A 17,344-nucleotide genomic window follows, 5' to 3' on the forward strand; every position below is an offset into this window, starting at 1 on the left:
GGATGTGACTCACAGGTCCATGTATTGGTGTGCTACTGTCTTAAGCACACATTTGAGTATGAGTTGTTTTCAGATGTATTTAGATGGTTTATTGAACACATCTTGGTGGTTTTTAAGTTTTATTGTATATAAACAACTGAGTTAAACATCTCCATCACTGGAGGAAGCTGTGTTGGTCCACATGACCAATTCTGGTGAAGTTTAGATAAGAACTGAACAAATTACTGATATCCCAAAAATCGTACACTTGCTTTAATTTGGATAAGTGACGGAATCGGAAGACACCTGCATCCGGTGACGTCACAAACTTTCACACGAAGAGTTAATGTGTTGACACTAAGAAAGAATGACAACTTAGCATCTTACATCCTGTACACAATTTGAGTTGACCATAGCAAATCTCACGGCCAGCTCTTCCAACCAACATGACATATTACGTCATTTGTTTTAAACATGTAATATTACTATTCTAATCATTACACATGGATACCTTCACCCTGGGACCTGTGGTTGCTGCACAGCAGGTGGTTTAGTTACCTTGGCTTTCTAAGGGGACGAGTATCTGTAGATTAAGGTATAAGGTTTCCATTAAGTCTGGAATGAAAGGGGAGAGTGACTGGCTTCCTTTTCCTTTTCAATTTTTCCACCTGTCTTGACATACAGCCTCAGTAACCTCACCGTTTGGACTTCTGAAGATAGGTAAACTCATTTTGCTTTCATCATCTAAAGGTGTTTCACTTTTGAGTCTTTTCCCACATTCCTTTATGAGGGGGGAATGTTTTGTGATTGGGCAAACCTTCTACTTTGTAATTGCCCATGGCTTCGTCCTCAACTTTAGAGTTGGGTTGCAACACCAAGTGTTCCTTCTGTACCTCAACACTACCTTTGCTTACTTGGGCTGTAATTCTGGATGCTGCTCTGGATCATGAGGTGTAAGACTCAGACTTATGCATTGACCCAATACCAAATCTGTTTTGCTAACGGGCTAGTTTTCCTGCCAGATCCTATAAGTAAAGGACAATGATTTGTATTTGTGTTTGAACAAATGACAAATTATAAAAATAATTTGTATTCTTCCTAACTCTACAAATTTGAGTCATTTACTCCAACTTTCCTGCCATCACCAGCCCTCAACGCAAGTCCCGCCTACTATCAAAGTGAGGTTACAGCGAGTTAAAAGGGAGGTGGTTGCTTCCCCACTGCCGACAGGGTAATTACCTGCTGATTGTTTACACCTCGTTAAAAGTTTTAAATTCTGTATTCCAGCCTTCGCAATTATCCATTTTCTATAAGTAAAGGACTCAAGTTTGTATCATCATCATCAGCATCTCCTACGCCAATTGACGCAAAGGGCCTCAGTTGGATTTTGCCAGTTGTATCTATCTTGAGCTTTTATATCAATACTTCTCCATTCATCATCTCACCTCACGCTTCATAGCCCTCAGCCATGTAGGCCTGGGTCTTCCAACTCCTCTTCTAGTGCCTTATGGAACTCGGTTAAATGTTTGGTGAACTAATCTCTCTTGAGGAGTGTGAAGAACATGCCCAACCATCTCCATCTACCACTCACCATGATCTCATCCACAAATGGCACTTGAGTACTTTAATCTCTCTTATAGTTTAATTTCTAATCCTGACCTGCCTTTTAACTCCCAATATTTATCTGAAGGCTATGTTCTCAAACCTACTAAATCTGTTGGAGATTGTTTCATTGTCATACCACGACTCATGTCCATACAGTAACACATCTCACTAAACTGATAAATAGTCTGATTTTTATATGTAATTTGGGGTGATTTTATTTCCAAATTTTACTTGACCTAGCCATTGTCTGGTTTGCTTTTTTCAATTTTTCACCTAACTCCGACTCTAACGACCCAGTATTGGAGATCATAGTTCCTAAATAATTGTTTCAACAATCAGTACAGATTAGAAAAGGGACAAGTTAACTGTTTCCATGATCAGTATGCATTAGAGATTATAACAATGTGAGGTACTTTCTCCCATGGGGGAGTGTAGTGGTAGAAAGTTTCGTTCATCAATTGCCACATTGGAGATGGATGTTTTTGGGACTTACGTTCAACATTCTAAAATTTAGAATTGAAGCAGCAGCCATGAGGTGATATTGGAAATAAAATGGTCTCCCAGTAATTAAAATAAATATTGCCCCACAAACATCTCTATAGTGTCTCTGTAATTCAGTACTTTCATAAGTTATGGCGAGGACATACACTACAAGGCCCTTAATGGTGTGGTCCTTGGTTATTGAACAGCAGTTAGGTGTCCCTCAAGAGCCTGGGCACCCCATTCCCAGGCAAGTTCTGTCACTTCAAAGCTCTTCAGTTCGAGGTTTGCAAGGAAGGACTCTGGGCTTTTCTTACTCCCTGGCAGAACCACTCACAATTTCCAGGAAGGAACCAAAGCACGCAGCTCTTTCCAGTTACCCTAGCTGTTTCTTCCAGTCAGTGGGGAGGCAGAAGAAGGGTAGAAGAGGATTACACTTTGCAGCATTCACTCTACTTTATCTCTTTCATCCAACAGTAGGGGGAGGATTGCTTGCCATGCCTTTGGCAAACCAGCCTTGGGTAGTGCGAGTCCTTTGGGATGAGTGCTCACTACCCTCATCAGCTCTTTGCTCCCCACTTTCTCTCTTTTACCGATAGAGTGCTCATTCATTCTTCTAACATTCCGGAGAATACAGGCCTTGCGGACAGAGGTAAATGTTGGAGGATAGTGGTTGAAGAATTTCATCAAAGTAATACTTCTTGCTTTGTGTGGCTCTGAAGGACGCATACTTTTCGTACCCGTGCATCACTTCATTATTAGTACCTCTCTTTTCCCGCTACAGTTTGATGTACCAAGTCAGATCTCTGGGATTCTGACTGGGTACTGCTCCTCAGTTGTTCATTCAGATATTTCACCTGGGTAGTAACTTGGGGCCACTTCAAGGGATAGGTATGCTCTTGGGTGTATGCCTCGAGTGGATGGTCTGAGTCTCCGTGTGGCAGTTATGACAGGAGTAAGTTTGACTTTCTATTTCATTATCTGGGGATTGTGATATCGAGGAAAGTCAAATTTTTTACCCAAGCTCAAGCTACAGCACTTGGGCATGCTGGTAATGGAGAGATTCGATCAGTTAGACAATCACATCAGCATAAGGAGGTAGCATCTCCATTCTGTCATACAGAACTACCACAGTGGGGGCAGAATCTTATTGCCCACTGTTCCTCATTGGAAAAATTTGTGTCCCAAACAAGGCTAGGTCCCACCCTTGTCTTCAAGAGGAATCTTGTAGTCGGCTGGAGGGTGAAGGTCGGGGTGTGTATGCAACAGATCATCTTCATAGTCTTTATCCTACAAGAGTACCCACAAGCCCCTTGATGCCTTTGTGCTTGGTTTTGTTGTGACTGCTCAAGTAGGGGTGTAGTCAGCATAGATCCAGTATGGGACGGTAAACATCTTGTCTCTGGTAACTTATATATAAGTCTGGATTGGAGGCAGAATAAGTGGATCTTCTTCATTCTTGCTGCTCCTATCGTAGAGACAAAGCAGTTGAAGCATTACTCTCTGGATCTGACTTGATGCAAGTAAACTACACTTCAGAGCTCCATTCTTCAGAACCTAGAAAAGTTCTACACCCTCCATAGACGAGGGGCGTGATGGAATATATATGAATCCTTTGGTCATCATAAGCCAGGTACTGTATATTATTCCATACTGCGATCCCCCTCTGGAGAATAGGATCCCTCCTTTCACCTTGTACCAATCTTGTTGGCCCTATCAGCCTATTCATGCTGTTCATAGACAGATAGGAGGTTGCTAGAGTCATCTCCTTCGCTTTCGTTCAGGACAAGGTAAATTGACATTAACACGGGAGAAAAAGAAACTAATAATTCGGTTCTAGGGAAACTTCTGAACCACCGAGCAGTGTTTCCCTACCAAAAGGATGATGGTTTGTATCTGCATAAGAACAAATCTCAAAATTTTAAAGTAATTTCTATTCTTCCTAGTAATACAAACCTGATTCCTTAAAGTTCTACTTCCCTCTTTAACCATCCCTCTCAGTCCTGACCTGAAAAGTCATAAGTGAAGAGATTCAACGGCTGTCCAGCTTTCGTGCTGAAACATATTCCCTACCTAAAGGACTCGGGTTTGCATGGCTATGAAAAATTACAAATTTGGAATTTGTATTTTCCCTTACCATTCAGTAAACCTGTAGCTCTTTATTAGGGATAGGAGAGCACAGGAATTTACTGTACTTTCGGCAAAGTTGAAACTAGCCATAAGACTTATAGCGAGGTGTAACTACCCCACTGCTATTTAGTGGGGGTAGGGGTTAGTACTGACTACCTTGCTCTCTTTCACACACACACACACGTTCTTTCGTCACTTTTTCTTGCAGGCAGGACTTACCGGGTTATAGGTGATGGCGGGCCAATGTGTATAAAGAGCTACATGTTTGTATGGTTAGGAAAAATACAAACTACTTCCAAATTTGTCATTTATTTCGACACCGGAATACAAGCCTTACGCTCTTTATTAGGAAAGACTCTCCCGTTAGGTGGGTGGAAGTCTGAACCAACTGGCTGGTTTTTGATCTGGGGTTTTCCCATACGTGCTTTGCAAGTAACGGAGAAACCCTGATACCTTGTTAAATTCCATGCAAAGCACGGTTAGCAGCCTGAGCAATCTGTGTGATTGTGTGATACTAGCAGTGTGATTAGTCTAGGTAAGAATTCTCAGAAACGTAGGAATTTTTCAATCAACCATAGATGTTACCCAATCCCACCTTGCCCGGGGGTATGGGGACGCAAAAGTATACATATCTTATACCAGGTTACATAAGGGAAAATAGTTTTACCTGCAGATAGCCGAGGCAAGCTTGCAGAGTACCGTAGGTGCTGTTCCCCAAAAGGGGGGATGATGAAAGAAAGAAAGAGCCAGTCATTCTTATCATTCATCCCAGACTTAATCCAGGGTAAACTCTGGCCTCCACCATCTGCTACTTGTTCATCAAGGATCCTGAGATGTCTAAACAACTATTGTGTAGCCAACACAGGGCTAATGGACAATGTCTCCATGTTCCTGTGGGTCACTTCTCAAGAAGTGGGCGGTGACCATTCCTCACCCCCGCTTATAGGACCTGTGTCACAGAGTACAGTAGTTCTTTTTAAATGCTAGGAACGTACTTATGCCCCTAACGTCATGAGCTTTAGGTCTCCTTGTCTGAGAGATAGCATCAGGATTCAGTGCCCGGTGTTTGACCATGCGAATCGAAGCAGAGAACGTGTTCTTAGTGATCCTTCTTTTGACTTTATCCCTCGAGCTGACGAAGAGTGCTGCCACTCTGAGACGAGCTCCTATAATTCTCTTGGGGTAGCACCTCAAGCTTCTCCATGGCAAAGTAGCTGTTGATCTGTATACACTACAAAGACCTCCAATCCAGAAGGGTTTAAATCTAGGATCCGTTACCTCTCACCATCGCCTTGAAGGGGAGAATTCATTAACAAAGCCCATGGAGTTTGCCGACTCTCTTGGCCGAAGCCAATGTGAACAGGAAGACCGTCTTCAAGATCAGGTAAAGATCTGATCCTTGATGTCCTGGATTGTAAGGGGCACCCTTCAGGGACCGAAGGACGCAAACCATGGTCCATGGAGGAGGTCTGACTTCTGACCGAGGACAGGTAGGCTCGAAATTCCGTATGAGGAGAAACAGTACCAACCAAGAGGAATTGTTAGCTCCTATCAGCCTAAAGGCAAGGCTCAAGGCAAAGCAGTAGCCTTTCATCACCGAGACTGAGAGTAGTTTTCCCTCCTCAAAGTATCCAAGAAACTGTGCAATTGCTGGAAATTGGCATAGAGGGGAGAGATACCCCCATCCACAACACCAACCACAGAAGGCGGTCCACTTAGCCTGCAAACGTCAGCTGAAGAATTCTGGAGGTATCTGGAACATCCTATCTACAACTTGTTGTAAAAAGCCTCTCTGTGTAAGCAGATGCAGGATAGTCTCCAGGTGTGAAGACGTAGGGAGTTCTCTCGCGACTTCTGTCAGCAGCTGAAGAAGGTCTGGGAACCATTCTGCATGATGCCATAGCAGAGCTATGGGGGTCATGGCTAGGTTTTCGGATTATCTTGCCTTGTTGAGCACCCTTCTCATCAGGCAGAACAGGAGGAAAGGCGTAAACATCGATGTTGTCCCACGGTTACTGGAATGCATCCTGCCATAGGGCCTGGGGATCTGGGACTGGTGAACAGTAGAGCAGGAGTCCATTGCTCAGGAACATCGCGAACAGGTCCACTATCGGGGAACCCCACAAAGTCAGGACTATGTTGGCTACTGGATGACTCAAGGATCACTTGGAGGCCACTATCTGAGTTGCTTCTGCTCAGATGTCCGCGAGCACAAACCTTTTGTCCGGAATGGAGAACTGATAGGGATAATGAGTTGTCTTCTGCCCATCTTAGCATTCTCATTGCTAGATGGCAAACGTGTTGCGAAAAAGGTACTGCCTTCTTTGTTCTACGTAAACCACTACTGAGGTGTTGTCGCTCATCAACACCACCGAGTGACCCGCCAGGAACTGAAGGACTAGAAATCTGCCCTCATCTCTAGGAGATTATGTGATGGTACCTTTTGAACTCTGACCAGAGCCAAGAGGCTGTGCGGGACAACATGTGCCCTGCCCTCCCTTCTTTTGATGCATCGGGAAGGAGCATCCATTCCAGGGAAGGGACGAGGAGGTTGACCCCTTGGCGGAAATTCTCGTCTGTCACCCATCATTTCAGGTCTGTCTTTTTCTTGGGTACCATAGGGACCAGAGTATCCGGAGATTCCCGTGGTTAGCTGCCTTGATTTTGGCTACCACTGAAGACACTGGATTTGTAGGAATCCGTTAGGGACTAGACAAACGCAGTCAAACGGTGACCTATGAGATGTAACCACTGCTGGCTGGGAGCGCTTCTCGTTGAAGGAAGAGACTTGCAACCCTCTTCCACCTCTGGATTCCGTCGTCTAAGGGATGACTTTGTGCAGGCTGGTGTCGGTTGTCTCTGATAAGGAAGCAGGGATTACTTCATGAGATTTAAACAATCCTCAGATCATGGCAAATTCGAGGAGTTTGTCTCCATGTTGAAAAAGGGAAGCCACAGAGTTTGCCAGGGTAATCCAATCGTCCCGGAATCTTAGGAGATGGATGCGATTCCTGTCGGCCCAGGTTGGAGTTAGGGTAAAAACTCTTGTAAAAACCTGAGATGATGTTGAAAAGCTGAAGCACTGCACCTTGAACTAGCATTGCCTGTAAGATCCGTAGATTCTTCCTTGATGAAGGATGTACTGGTATCTGGAAGTATGCGTTCTAGGGGTCCATCGTGCAAAAGAACTCCTGTGATCTTACCGCTTGTTTGACCGTGTCTGCTGTCTTCCTGCTGAATGGAGTTTGTTGAACAAACTTGTTTCAGGAGATGTCGAATATTGGAGACTTCTACAGGAAAGGGACTGTAGAAGCTCGGAGATTCTTTGATGAAAAACGTTGTCATGCAACGATGATTTAACGCCTGAGTCTGGATTTCCTATGAATGTTCAGATTCGCGTAGATTATAGAGACCCGGCATCGCACCACAACAGGTGGCTGGCATGTGATGATGTGCATGCTCTTTGTAGCCAAACTGCGGATTCTCTTCCCCTATAGTTGACCTCGGTCACTCGGAGGGTTTGCGAACGACTCGTGTTTGCTTAAGCCCATGCAGGAGAGAACTCTCTGTTTAACTTGGGTCACCTGTTCACAAGCTGGGGATCCGTGTAAGTCGATACCCAATACTCCTGCGGGAGTTGGTGAGGGGTCCTGTGCAATCCATCAATAGGATTCGCTACTGGGACTGATGGAGTCATATTGGTTCGGGAAAAAAAAAAAAAAAAAAAAACTGTACTTCGAACTCGTAGGAGGGGATCACAGCCACTACGGAATAAATTTAACTCGTAGACAAGAAAGGTGTTACCCCAATAGAAGACATTCGGCCGATGCTACGGACTTTGTATTACTACCACTGGCTGGGCGAACTCAGGTTGAGAGAGAGTGTTCATTATCAGAGCACTGACGAACAAGACCAAGGTCAACCTTTGGGTTGGCCATCCTTAGCCTTCCGAGAGGAAAATCTGAGGATGGAAGGATGAAGTTGCTTACACAAGTCCTGAGGGAGCCTGGATCAATGGTGACAGGGTATAAGAGTACAGGAATCCTCGAATCTATGTTTGCTGTTGTCCGTAAACATAAGCAGGAGATATTCAAACTCCCTAAAAAATTTAGGGATAAAAAAGAATAACCCCGAGGGGTTATGTCTTACCAAACTGTTGTCCTATGCAAGCGCTGAAGGAGCGAGGAGGAGATCACAAGGAATCGGAACCCGATACCGTGAAGTGATCCTACGAGCTCTCAAACTCGTGGAGAAAAGTTGGTGAAAATAATCCTAAAAAAAGATTAATATTGCTTGGGACCCGTTCTGAATCACAGGGGAAGGCGGCAGGAGCGAGTGATCAGAAGAATTCAATAGCAGCAACCGCTGTGTAGAACTATGGTCTACCTGACTGGTGAGGTCTGGCAGCGTATGGGTGTGAGGGCATGCGTGATTAACGTAGATCTTGTCTTCTTATGAAGATGTTGACTTGTAAGGTAGCCATATATCAAAACAAGTGACCAATGATAGAGGCAGGGAACATAGAAGCAACCTAGTCGCTATCGCACACGGCAGGAGAGCCCACTAGTAGTAGTAGTAGTAGTAGTACTAGTAGTGGTAGTTGTCTGATGAATATTCGTGAACGTTGACAAGAACCGGTGAGCTGATGAAGAAATTTGCGCATACGCATGCGCGGGCCCTTTAAACATAGGCTTGACATCTTGAGGCATGTCGAGAGCTGAAGCTCATATGGAGAAGTTCTAAATGCATCGGGAATCCGATCCAATGACCTTGTGTGAAAACAAGTTCTGGGTGGCGGGTGAGGTATTAAACACCAAGGCTGGCATGTATGCTGTACCACTCCCACTGCTGGCTAGTGCTGGGTTAGGTTCGAAGAAGAGAGAGTGCTCTTAACTCCTTCATCTAATGTTGTGGTAATTCTACCGAGGTAGTGTAAACCAAAGAAACTGGAGGTTGAAGTTGTGTGTGCTGCAGCCGTCGCGAGTGCACTGAAGTAGCGCACACGTGTGCTATCGCAGACGTGAGAGCTACTATTGATGAGGTAGTGCTAGCTCTTGCTCTGAATAAAGTTTAAGGTAGTGCTAGCTCTTGCTGTGAATAAAGTTTAGTGTGTGTCGTCTAGATGAGCAGATTTGCTCAGAGACTCGAAAAAAGATCGTTGAAGCAATTGCGCTAGAGCTCTATTGTGTATGACTAGTAGAGAAGGAGAATCTTGCTGGGAAGAGCAGTATGCTTGCTTGCTATGAGGATTGTAGCCAGTAATGCTTTGCGATCCTCTTCAGAGATGATCTCCGTCAAATGAAGTCGGTAATTATCACCCCAAGAGTCAAGACATCAAGACTCACCGCTGGCTGCCAGCGATTCTTTACGCAAGCGTGAAGTGTTGTTCCTCAAAGGCGGAGGGCAACTTTACCTCAGAAGGAAAAGTCACAAACAGTCTGCGCTGTGACACTAAACAGTGATAGCTATTCTAGGAGTTGTTACGAGCTAGCATGCAGCGACATGTTGGAAACTCGGTCGCGAGCTAGAGACTGGTCACGAGCAGGAACCTGGTCACATGCTGCCTTGTCATCAGTTCTGAAGTGCGATCACGAGCAGAGGAATTGTCAATCGCTAGAAATCCCCAGGAACCTGTAAGTGAGCTGATGGGCGATCGCGAGCTGTCAGGTGATCATGATTTGACAGGCGACCATGAGCTGATGGGCGATCGTGGGCTGACGTGCGATTACGGGCTGACGGGCAATCGTGCATCTGCAGTAGGACTGGGCGAAGTGAGGAGACAGAGCGAGATGAGTCTTCTCAGTGAGTTGAGTCCACTGGGCAAGACGAGTCAGCTGGGAGAGACAAGAAAGGAAAGAGAAGTAACATCTTCATGCTTCAATGGGCCAAAATCCAAGGGATTAGGGAAAGGTATGGACAAGTCCATAACCCTCTCCTAATCCCGTGTGGCTAAAACTACTCCGGGGAGGACTGAACCCGCGTACGGGAAAGGTGTCCACCATAAGTAGCAGGAGAGCTTCAGACTTTGCCCTTCCTCTGCCGGCTGAGCAAGTTTAGAATGAGGGAGATAGCCGTCATCAGCATGATGATCAGGAACTGTTGTAGGCGCAGGCGATGAAGGCGGTAACAGGGCAAGAGCAGCAACTTCCTCAGGAACAGGAATATGCTTCGGACTTTGCCCTCCCTCCGCCGGTTGCCATCACAAAACGAAGGAGTGCGTTGTCGTCAGCTGTGAAGAAATACCACTCGGGAGAAAACCTACTCCCTCGAACAGGAAAGGAGTCCCCTGAGAGGCGCAGGATCATTCTTCCGACTTCGCCCTCCCTCCGCTGGCTGCTATTGCAAAACAAGGGAGTGTGCTGTCGTTAGTGCTGAAGAAAACCACCCAGGAGAACAACCTAACCTGCTAACGGGAAAGGTGCCCCCGAAGAGTTGCAAGAACATGCTTCAGACTAACTCGCATAGTGTGAGCGACATATACTTTAATGCGATGAAGGAGCATCCACATGAAGAATGTCTCCCCTGCGGAGCAGGACCGGGCTGCTGCACTTGGGGAAGCGGGGGAGTCCTCCAGCCTAAGGGTTGTCTGATGTTAAAGGGAAGAGATCGTAAGAAAAGACTTAGCCCTCGAAGAACACCTGACACTACGCCGTCTCCAAACAGCAACGTTCACACCTGCGGGGAAAAAAAAAAAAATCTAAAAGAAGAAATTAGTCAAAGGCCAGTCAAAAAAAAGGTTAGGCAGTGGAGAGACACGAACTTCCACTCTCCACTGAGCCGAAAGTAAAAGTGACGATAGAACACAGTGTGTGTGTGTGTGTGTGTGTGTGTGTGTGAGCAGGGTAGTTGGTACTAACCCCCTTACTAGCAGTTGGGTAGTTAGACCTGGCTAAAAGTCTTATGACTAGTTTCAGCTTTGTCGAAAGTATATCTGTATGTAGTCCTATCCCTAATAAAGAACGTAAGGTTTGTATTTTGGTATCAGAGCAAATACAAATTACTGTACTTTAAAAATTTATGATATCTTCACAGGTGAGCGCACTGATTTTAATTTTTTCTTTAAGATGTAAGAGTGTGTGTCTATCTACCGTATAATAGCAAGTTTGAGTTTATAAAGTATTTGAGTGTAGAAAAGAATAATGAAGTGTGTACAGAAAGTTTATATATATAAAGATAGAATAAATATACACAAATTATGAAAATAGTAAAAAAAAATATATACTGTATAGTACTGCACAGTAGTTTCTGCTTCGTGGATTTTAACCTGTAGCTGGGGGATTTTGAAACGTAATATTCTTGATAGTTGAGGGATTACAGTGCTGTACTGTAGTTTATAGTCGATAAATTGAGTTTTTTTTTTTTTTTCAGGAAAAAACGGATATCAAAAGGACTATTACTAATCTTGATCCATCCAGTGGTTATGCTCTTTTTGTTTGTGGCAATGGATTCATACTCAAACTACAGTGACATCCCTGTGCACAAGTTCCTCTGGAAGTCTTACGTAGCCACCAAACGTGCCCTTATGTATAGTATTGTTGATGGCATGATATATTCTAACTGGGTATTCCATGTAGCAACACACTGTCTTCTGCCAGTGTGGCTACTATTTTGGCAAATAGTTCTTTACCCAGTTCACTGAGTTTAAAGTTAATTTAGACTGTTTTGTAGGGATTAATAATTATTGTTTGAGGCTTCATTCAGTTTCAAAACAATTTTATAGACTGATTACCCACTAAATTACAAAATACTGTATGAATTTCACAATGTCTAGTAGTTGAGTACTGTATTTCTTAGTTTTACAGTGTTTCTGTAGTTTTACTATGTGCAATTTCACATTTATTTTTGAGGGTACTGTACCGAGTTCTTGTAAAATATTTGGTCACAGTTTAAATATACAGTATCATCTAGTCTGATGTTGATATCCGTCACATTTTATCAGCAGGTAATATATTTACAAAAGGTCACAAATTTTGTTTTCAGTCAAATATTTTAACTCTACAAGGATTGCAAACTGACTTAAGTTGTATTGGTAGATAATCCTAAATTGTTCAATATTAAATTTTTTTTATTAGAATTATTAACACTCATCATTAAGCTGATAATGGTATAAAAAGTTACTATATAGTTTAACCAGACCACAATGAAAAAATTACCAGACCTTCTTAGGCTACTCCTTGGGATCAATTCTTAGGAGATAGAAAGTTGAACAAGCAGGAGAAAAGTGTGGTACCAGGTCTTGAAATGTTGATAACACGTGGATAAATACATGTCTCAGTTTACATAAACACTGACAAAATCTCTGATTTCTCATTTTGGGAAGCATAAAAAAATATTCTATACATGTCACAAGTTTCTTGAAGTGAATGAGTATTGTTTCATATTGGCCACTGCTCTGTTAAATGTCAGGAAGATTTTAGAATAGGAGACATGATGTCTAGAAACTCTGGGAAATATTGAATTCCGTTTTTCAAACAATTTTTTTTATTTATACTAACAATTTTTAAATAGCTTTTTATGAATTAATCTATCTCAGATTGTAATCTTTTTGGATATCATTTACACAATTTGAAAAATAATCCCACAGTTTCACTACTATTTTGGCATGGGTAATATGTATACGCTTGAAGCATTGAAAATTTTTCTTGTTGCTTCAATGACAGGATACACATGTCTTTCTATGTACTGTATTGTGTTTTTTTATTGATTACAACCTTTACTGTATGATGTTTATGGTGGTATAAATACTCTCCTGTTTTTGTCTTGTATTTTAATTTTATCACTTGGGAGAAGTAATATTTTCATTCTTCCATTGCCTATTTTCCAAATCATGTTGTTTACATTTCAACCCTTAAAATGTTGTTAATATGAGGTGGATGACTTTTGTCATGGTTTACAAGCAGATTGATGGAGACAATGTTTTAAATTTAAAGTTGCTCATGCCTTGTGCATTGGCACTTGCACTTTGTCTCTCATAATTAAGCAGCCTAATTTCTAAATATTTGTATAATTAATATTGGCAGATCAAATTAGTATTATAAACTCACTATAGTATATTTTATATTACAATTTATTTTGCATTTGAAGTCTGGAAAAGGTTTTAGACCTTGGATTCCCAAGTTTCTGAGAATGTGTGAAATATGATTTTAGATTTTAATTATTATGTTTGGCTAAGCTACTTGGTAAAACTCGCCTATTATATTTGAACATGGTAGGTCATTATTGTTATGTATTATTTTAACAAGGCCACCAAGGCACTTTTATGGATTGATAGGGTTTACTCTTAATTAAGAGGTAAATATGGGAGCAATACAGTTGAAGAAGTTGGACACTTAGGCAAGAGACCAAAGAGAATTAATGAAGTAATAGGTAGAAAACATTGCAGCTAGAGTCCAAGAAAGATGTTGCAAAGAACCTTTAATACCATCAACAGAATAGCCTGTAATTAATACACTCCTATAGAGTTGAGCAGGGTAGTGTCATATTTTCTTTTTGCATGACAATGAGTTGGAATCTGGTTTATCATATTACCTTAATTTACAATTTTAACCTGATTTCATTATTCAGGTTCTTATGGGCAATTTACCTTTTTTGATATTTTTGTACAGAGTGATCTTGACTAATTTTTTTTATAGCAATGACATGTAGTATTTCAACAGAGAGGTACTGATTGATGGTTTTTATGCTATAGTAACAGCAGTTTGTTTTGTTTGTGATCAGTGATTTCAGGGGTTTTTACATTTTGTGGTTGTGCTGCCAACTACCCACTTTGCATAGTGAATTGGCATTGTTGTATTCAAGAGGAACCTAAGAAATTCACATCTTATATAATGTCTATTCTTTTTTTCCAATACTGTACTACTATGAAATAGTAATGTGTCTGAAAACATGGGTTTTACCTTTGTGATTCATAGAAGGATTTATAAGATCTTTAAACAAATGTTAAAATAAAATTTCTGATTCATTGCAACTTGTCAGAAGCAGCAATTTATCCCCTTGTGAAATTGCCACTTGAACCAGTTAGACTTTTTTTTTGAAGCAGTGAATAAGAATTATTATGGATCTTATTTTCTCACCATCAAAATTCATATACAATTGTGGATTATCTTACATTTAAATTACATTTACATTTAAAATGCTTGATTAGCAGTAAGTTGTTATTTTCATAAAGAGGTGTTTATCAGACTAATATGTAAAAAAATCACTTTCATTACTCCAGTCTCACTGATGATTTTGCATGGTTACTTTTCTTCTCATGCCATTTAGAAGACAGTATGTAAATGGAAACATTATATTTTTCTTGACATTCCACAATAAATTATTTCAATTTTTACTTAGTTTTTATGGACATAATAAATGGAGTGTTGTGATAATTACAGCACATCTTAATGATATCACAATATTAAGTGATATGCAATTTTCATGATAAAATTAATGATAATATTTACCTCGATAATTTAGCTAGCCCTGAATCCCAAAAACCTGCCCAAATATTAACCACATTGGCAACCCTCTTACCTCCTATTCTGTCCCTCCGTTGGAAACCCTTTTGGCTAAACTGAGAGTTCACTCACCTTCATAGGTAGTAGGTTGGCCAGGGGACCAGCCACCCATTGAGATACTACCGCTAGAGAGTTATGTGGTCCTTTGATTGGCCAGACAGTATTACATTAGATCCTTCTCTCTGGCTGAGGTTCACTTTACCTTTGCCTACACATACACCAAATAGTCTGGTATATTCTTAACAGATTCTCCACTGTCCTCATACACCTGACAAGACTGAGGTCACCAAACAATTCTTTTTCATCCAAGGGGGTTAACTACTGCATTGTAATTGTTCAGTGGCTACTTTTCTCTTGGTAAGGATAGAAGAGACTCTTTAGCTATGGTAAGCAGCTCTTCTAGGAGGAGGACACTCCAAAATCAAAACAATGTTTTCTAGTCTTAGGTAGTGCCATAGCCTCTGTACCATGGTTTTCTATAGTCTTGGGTTAGAGTTCTCTTGCTTGAGGGTACACTTAGGCACACTATTCTATTTAATTTCTCTTTCTCTTGTTTTGTTGAAGTTTTTATAGTTTATATAGGAAATATTTATTTTAATGTAGTTATTGTCTTAAAATATTTCATTTTTCCTTGTTTCCTTTCCTCACTGGGCTATTTTCCCTACTGGGGCCTCTGGCCTTATAGAATCCTGCTTATCCAATTAGGGTTGTAGTTTAGCAAGTAATAAAAAGAATAATAATAATACCAGATTATTATTATTATTTATTATTATTTAATATTCATTATTATTATTTATTATTATTATTATTAATTATTATTATTCATTATTATCATTATTAGGAAGATCATTCCACAATGGAATTGGCCTGCCAAGTCGCTGCCTCTAGCACCCTGGCGACAGCCCCAACACAAGTGGTATCTTGGCGCCTAGTCTTCACGAATGCTAAGGCCCCTCCAGTCCTGAAAATTAAGTCTCTCAAAAAGAAGGATAATCCATTTTTGGATAACGGTCTTGAGGAACGATGAGACAAAAATAAACATCAAGGTTGACCTGAAACAATGGCTAAGGGATGCAAGTAAATAGAGTGGGCCCTCACTGGACAAAGCACTAATTCATCCTCTAAGTTACCTATAAAGTCTGACGGACTTCAGGGAAGGACCTGGGAAGGAGATGCAACACTGACTTTTTGGGTTTACCCAGGGTTTCCTTTTTTATGTAGGTTAGTACAAAAATAAGGATAACCTAACACCTCGCTAAACCTTGCTAAGCATGTTTTGTAGCCTACACAAGCTGTGTGTTGAGATGGTAGCAATGTGACTCAAGGTACAGTATAAGTTATTTTGAGTCCATAGGCATTAACCGAGTTGACCAAGACATTCCCAATACCACCTTGCCAGGGCATGGGGACATAACAGTATTGACACAATACTAGGTTACACAAGGGAGCAATGGTTTATCTGCAGTGGTCGAGGCCAGGTTGTGCAGAGGACCAGGGATGCTGATTTCCCCAAGAGAGAGGAGGATGAAGAAAAGAAAAAGAGCCAGTCATTCCTTTTCAAAACCAGGTAACCAGTGCCCTCAAGCTTCTACTACTTGCCCATTAAGGAGCTTGAGGAACTAAACAAGCTGTTGTGCAGCCACCACAGGAATTATAGAGAACGTATCAAGTCTCCTGTGGGTCACGACTTGCAGGTAATGGGCGGTGAAAGTCGTTTGACTCTTCCACACATCCGCTTGCAGAACTTGTGCCGCAGAGTAGTTTCTATTCCCTGAAAACTTCACAGAAATTTTGGCGCTATCTTGTCAGCCAACTACCCAGTAGGGTAGCTAGCACCGATGCCTGGGGATTATGTCTGTTGATATACCCCAGCGGTTTGTGTGGTTCATTGAGAGGAACAAGGATTATCTGACTCAAGTAAAAGGTCAACTCTCATATGAGCGCCCAAGTGCGCCGAGGGGTTGCTTAACAAGTAAACATTTGAATTTGATTGCTTTCAAATCTTGTGATCGGTTGCAAGCAACTGTCTTTGTAAAGGGATGATGAAACCTTGTCCTCCAGCTGCCTTTGCTAGAATGGAGTTGGTCATGTATATCTGCTTACAGATCAGTAACACTTGAGTAAGAAATGATCTCTAGCGGATAACGGCATTACAGCGAAACTCCACAGTTGACCGCTGTAAGGCAAAAGATCGGTTGCAAGATTGAGATGTATCTTCAATCACATTTGTCAGACAGGTAGTTGTGCCAGTAAACAAAGAAAATTTACCTCTATAGATGATATATGTTTTCCACGATCTTGCGGCAAGAATCCCCTGCCACGAATACCCCGGGCATAATGAAGATCCAAGTGCAGCCCGAATGGTTCGTTGCACCCGAACTCGATCAGAGAACATCAATAGTTTGCAACGAGACCACCTCCTCCCTGATGACAGGTATCCCTTACAAAAAAGGCAAATACATCTCTGATCTCTCCGTTCCTGATTGGCAAAACTGGAATAAGCTCCAATTGATGACCTCCAAAGGGAACAGACTAAGTCATGCAAAGTTTCAGGGAATAAGTAACTTTCATACTTAAACTTACAATCTGGAATGTTAGGGAGGACCTGACACGAATGAAGGAGGAGCCCATCTATGGGCAGACTACCTATG

At 41.8% G+C, this 17,344-nt stretch overlaps 1 protein-coding gene across 2 annotated transcripts in view; it reads left to right on the forward strand.

The window, feature by feature from the left end:
• The window catches only part of GAA1 (glycosylphosphatidylinositol anchor attachment 1), a 205,125-nt gene extending 190,603 nt beyond the window's left edge, over positions 1-14,522 (forward strand). For both annotated transcript variants that reach the window (XM_068347028.1, XM_068347027.1), the window contains exon 13: positions 11,563-14,522. In XM_068347028.1, coding sequence (XP_068203129.1) covers positions 11,563-11,833 — 271 coding nt within the window. In that variant the 3' untranslated portion in view covers positions 11,834-14,522. The remainder of the gene's footprint in view (positions 1-11,562) is intronic.
• The last annotated feature ends 2,822 nt before the right edge of the window (positions 14,523-17,344 follow it).

Source organism: Palaemon carinicauda, chromosome 23 (genome assembly GCF_036898095.1).
Source record: "Palaemon carinicauda isolate YSFRI2023 chromosome 23, ASM3689809v2, whole genome shotgun sequence".
NCBI lineage: Eukaryota > Metazoa > Arthropoda > Malacostraca > Decapoda > Palaemonidae > Palaemon > Palaemon carinicauda.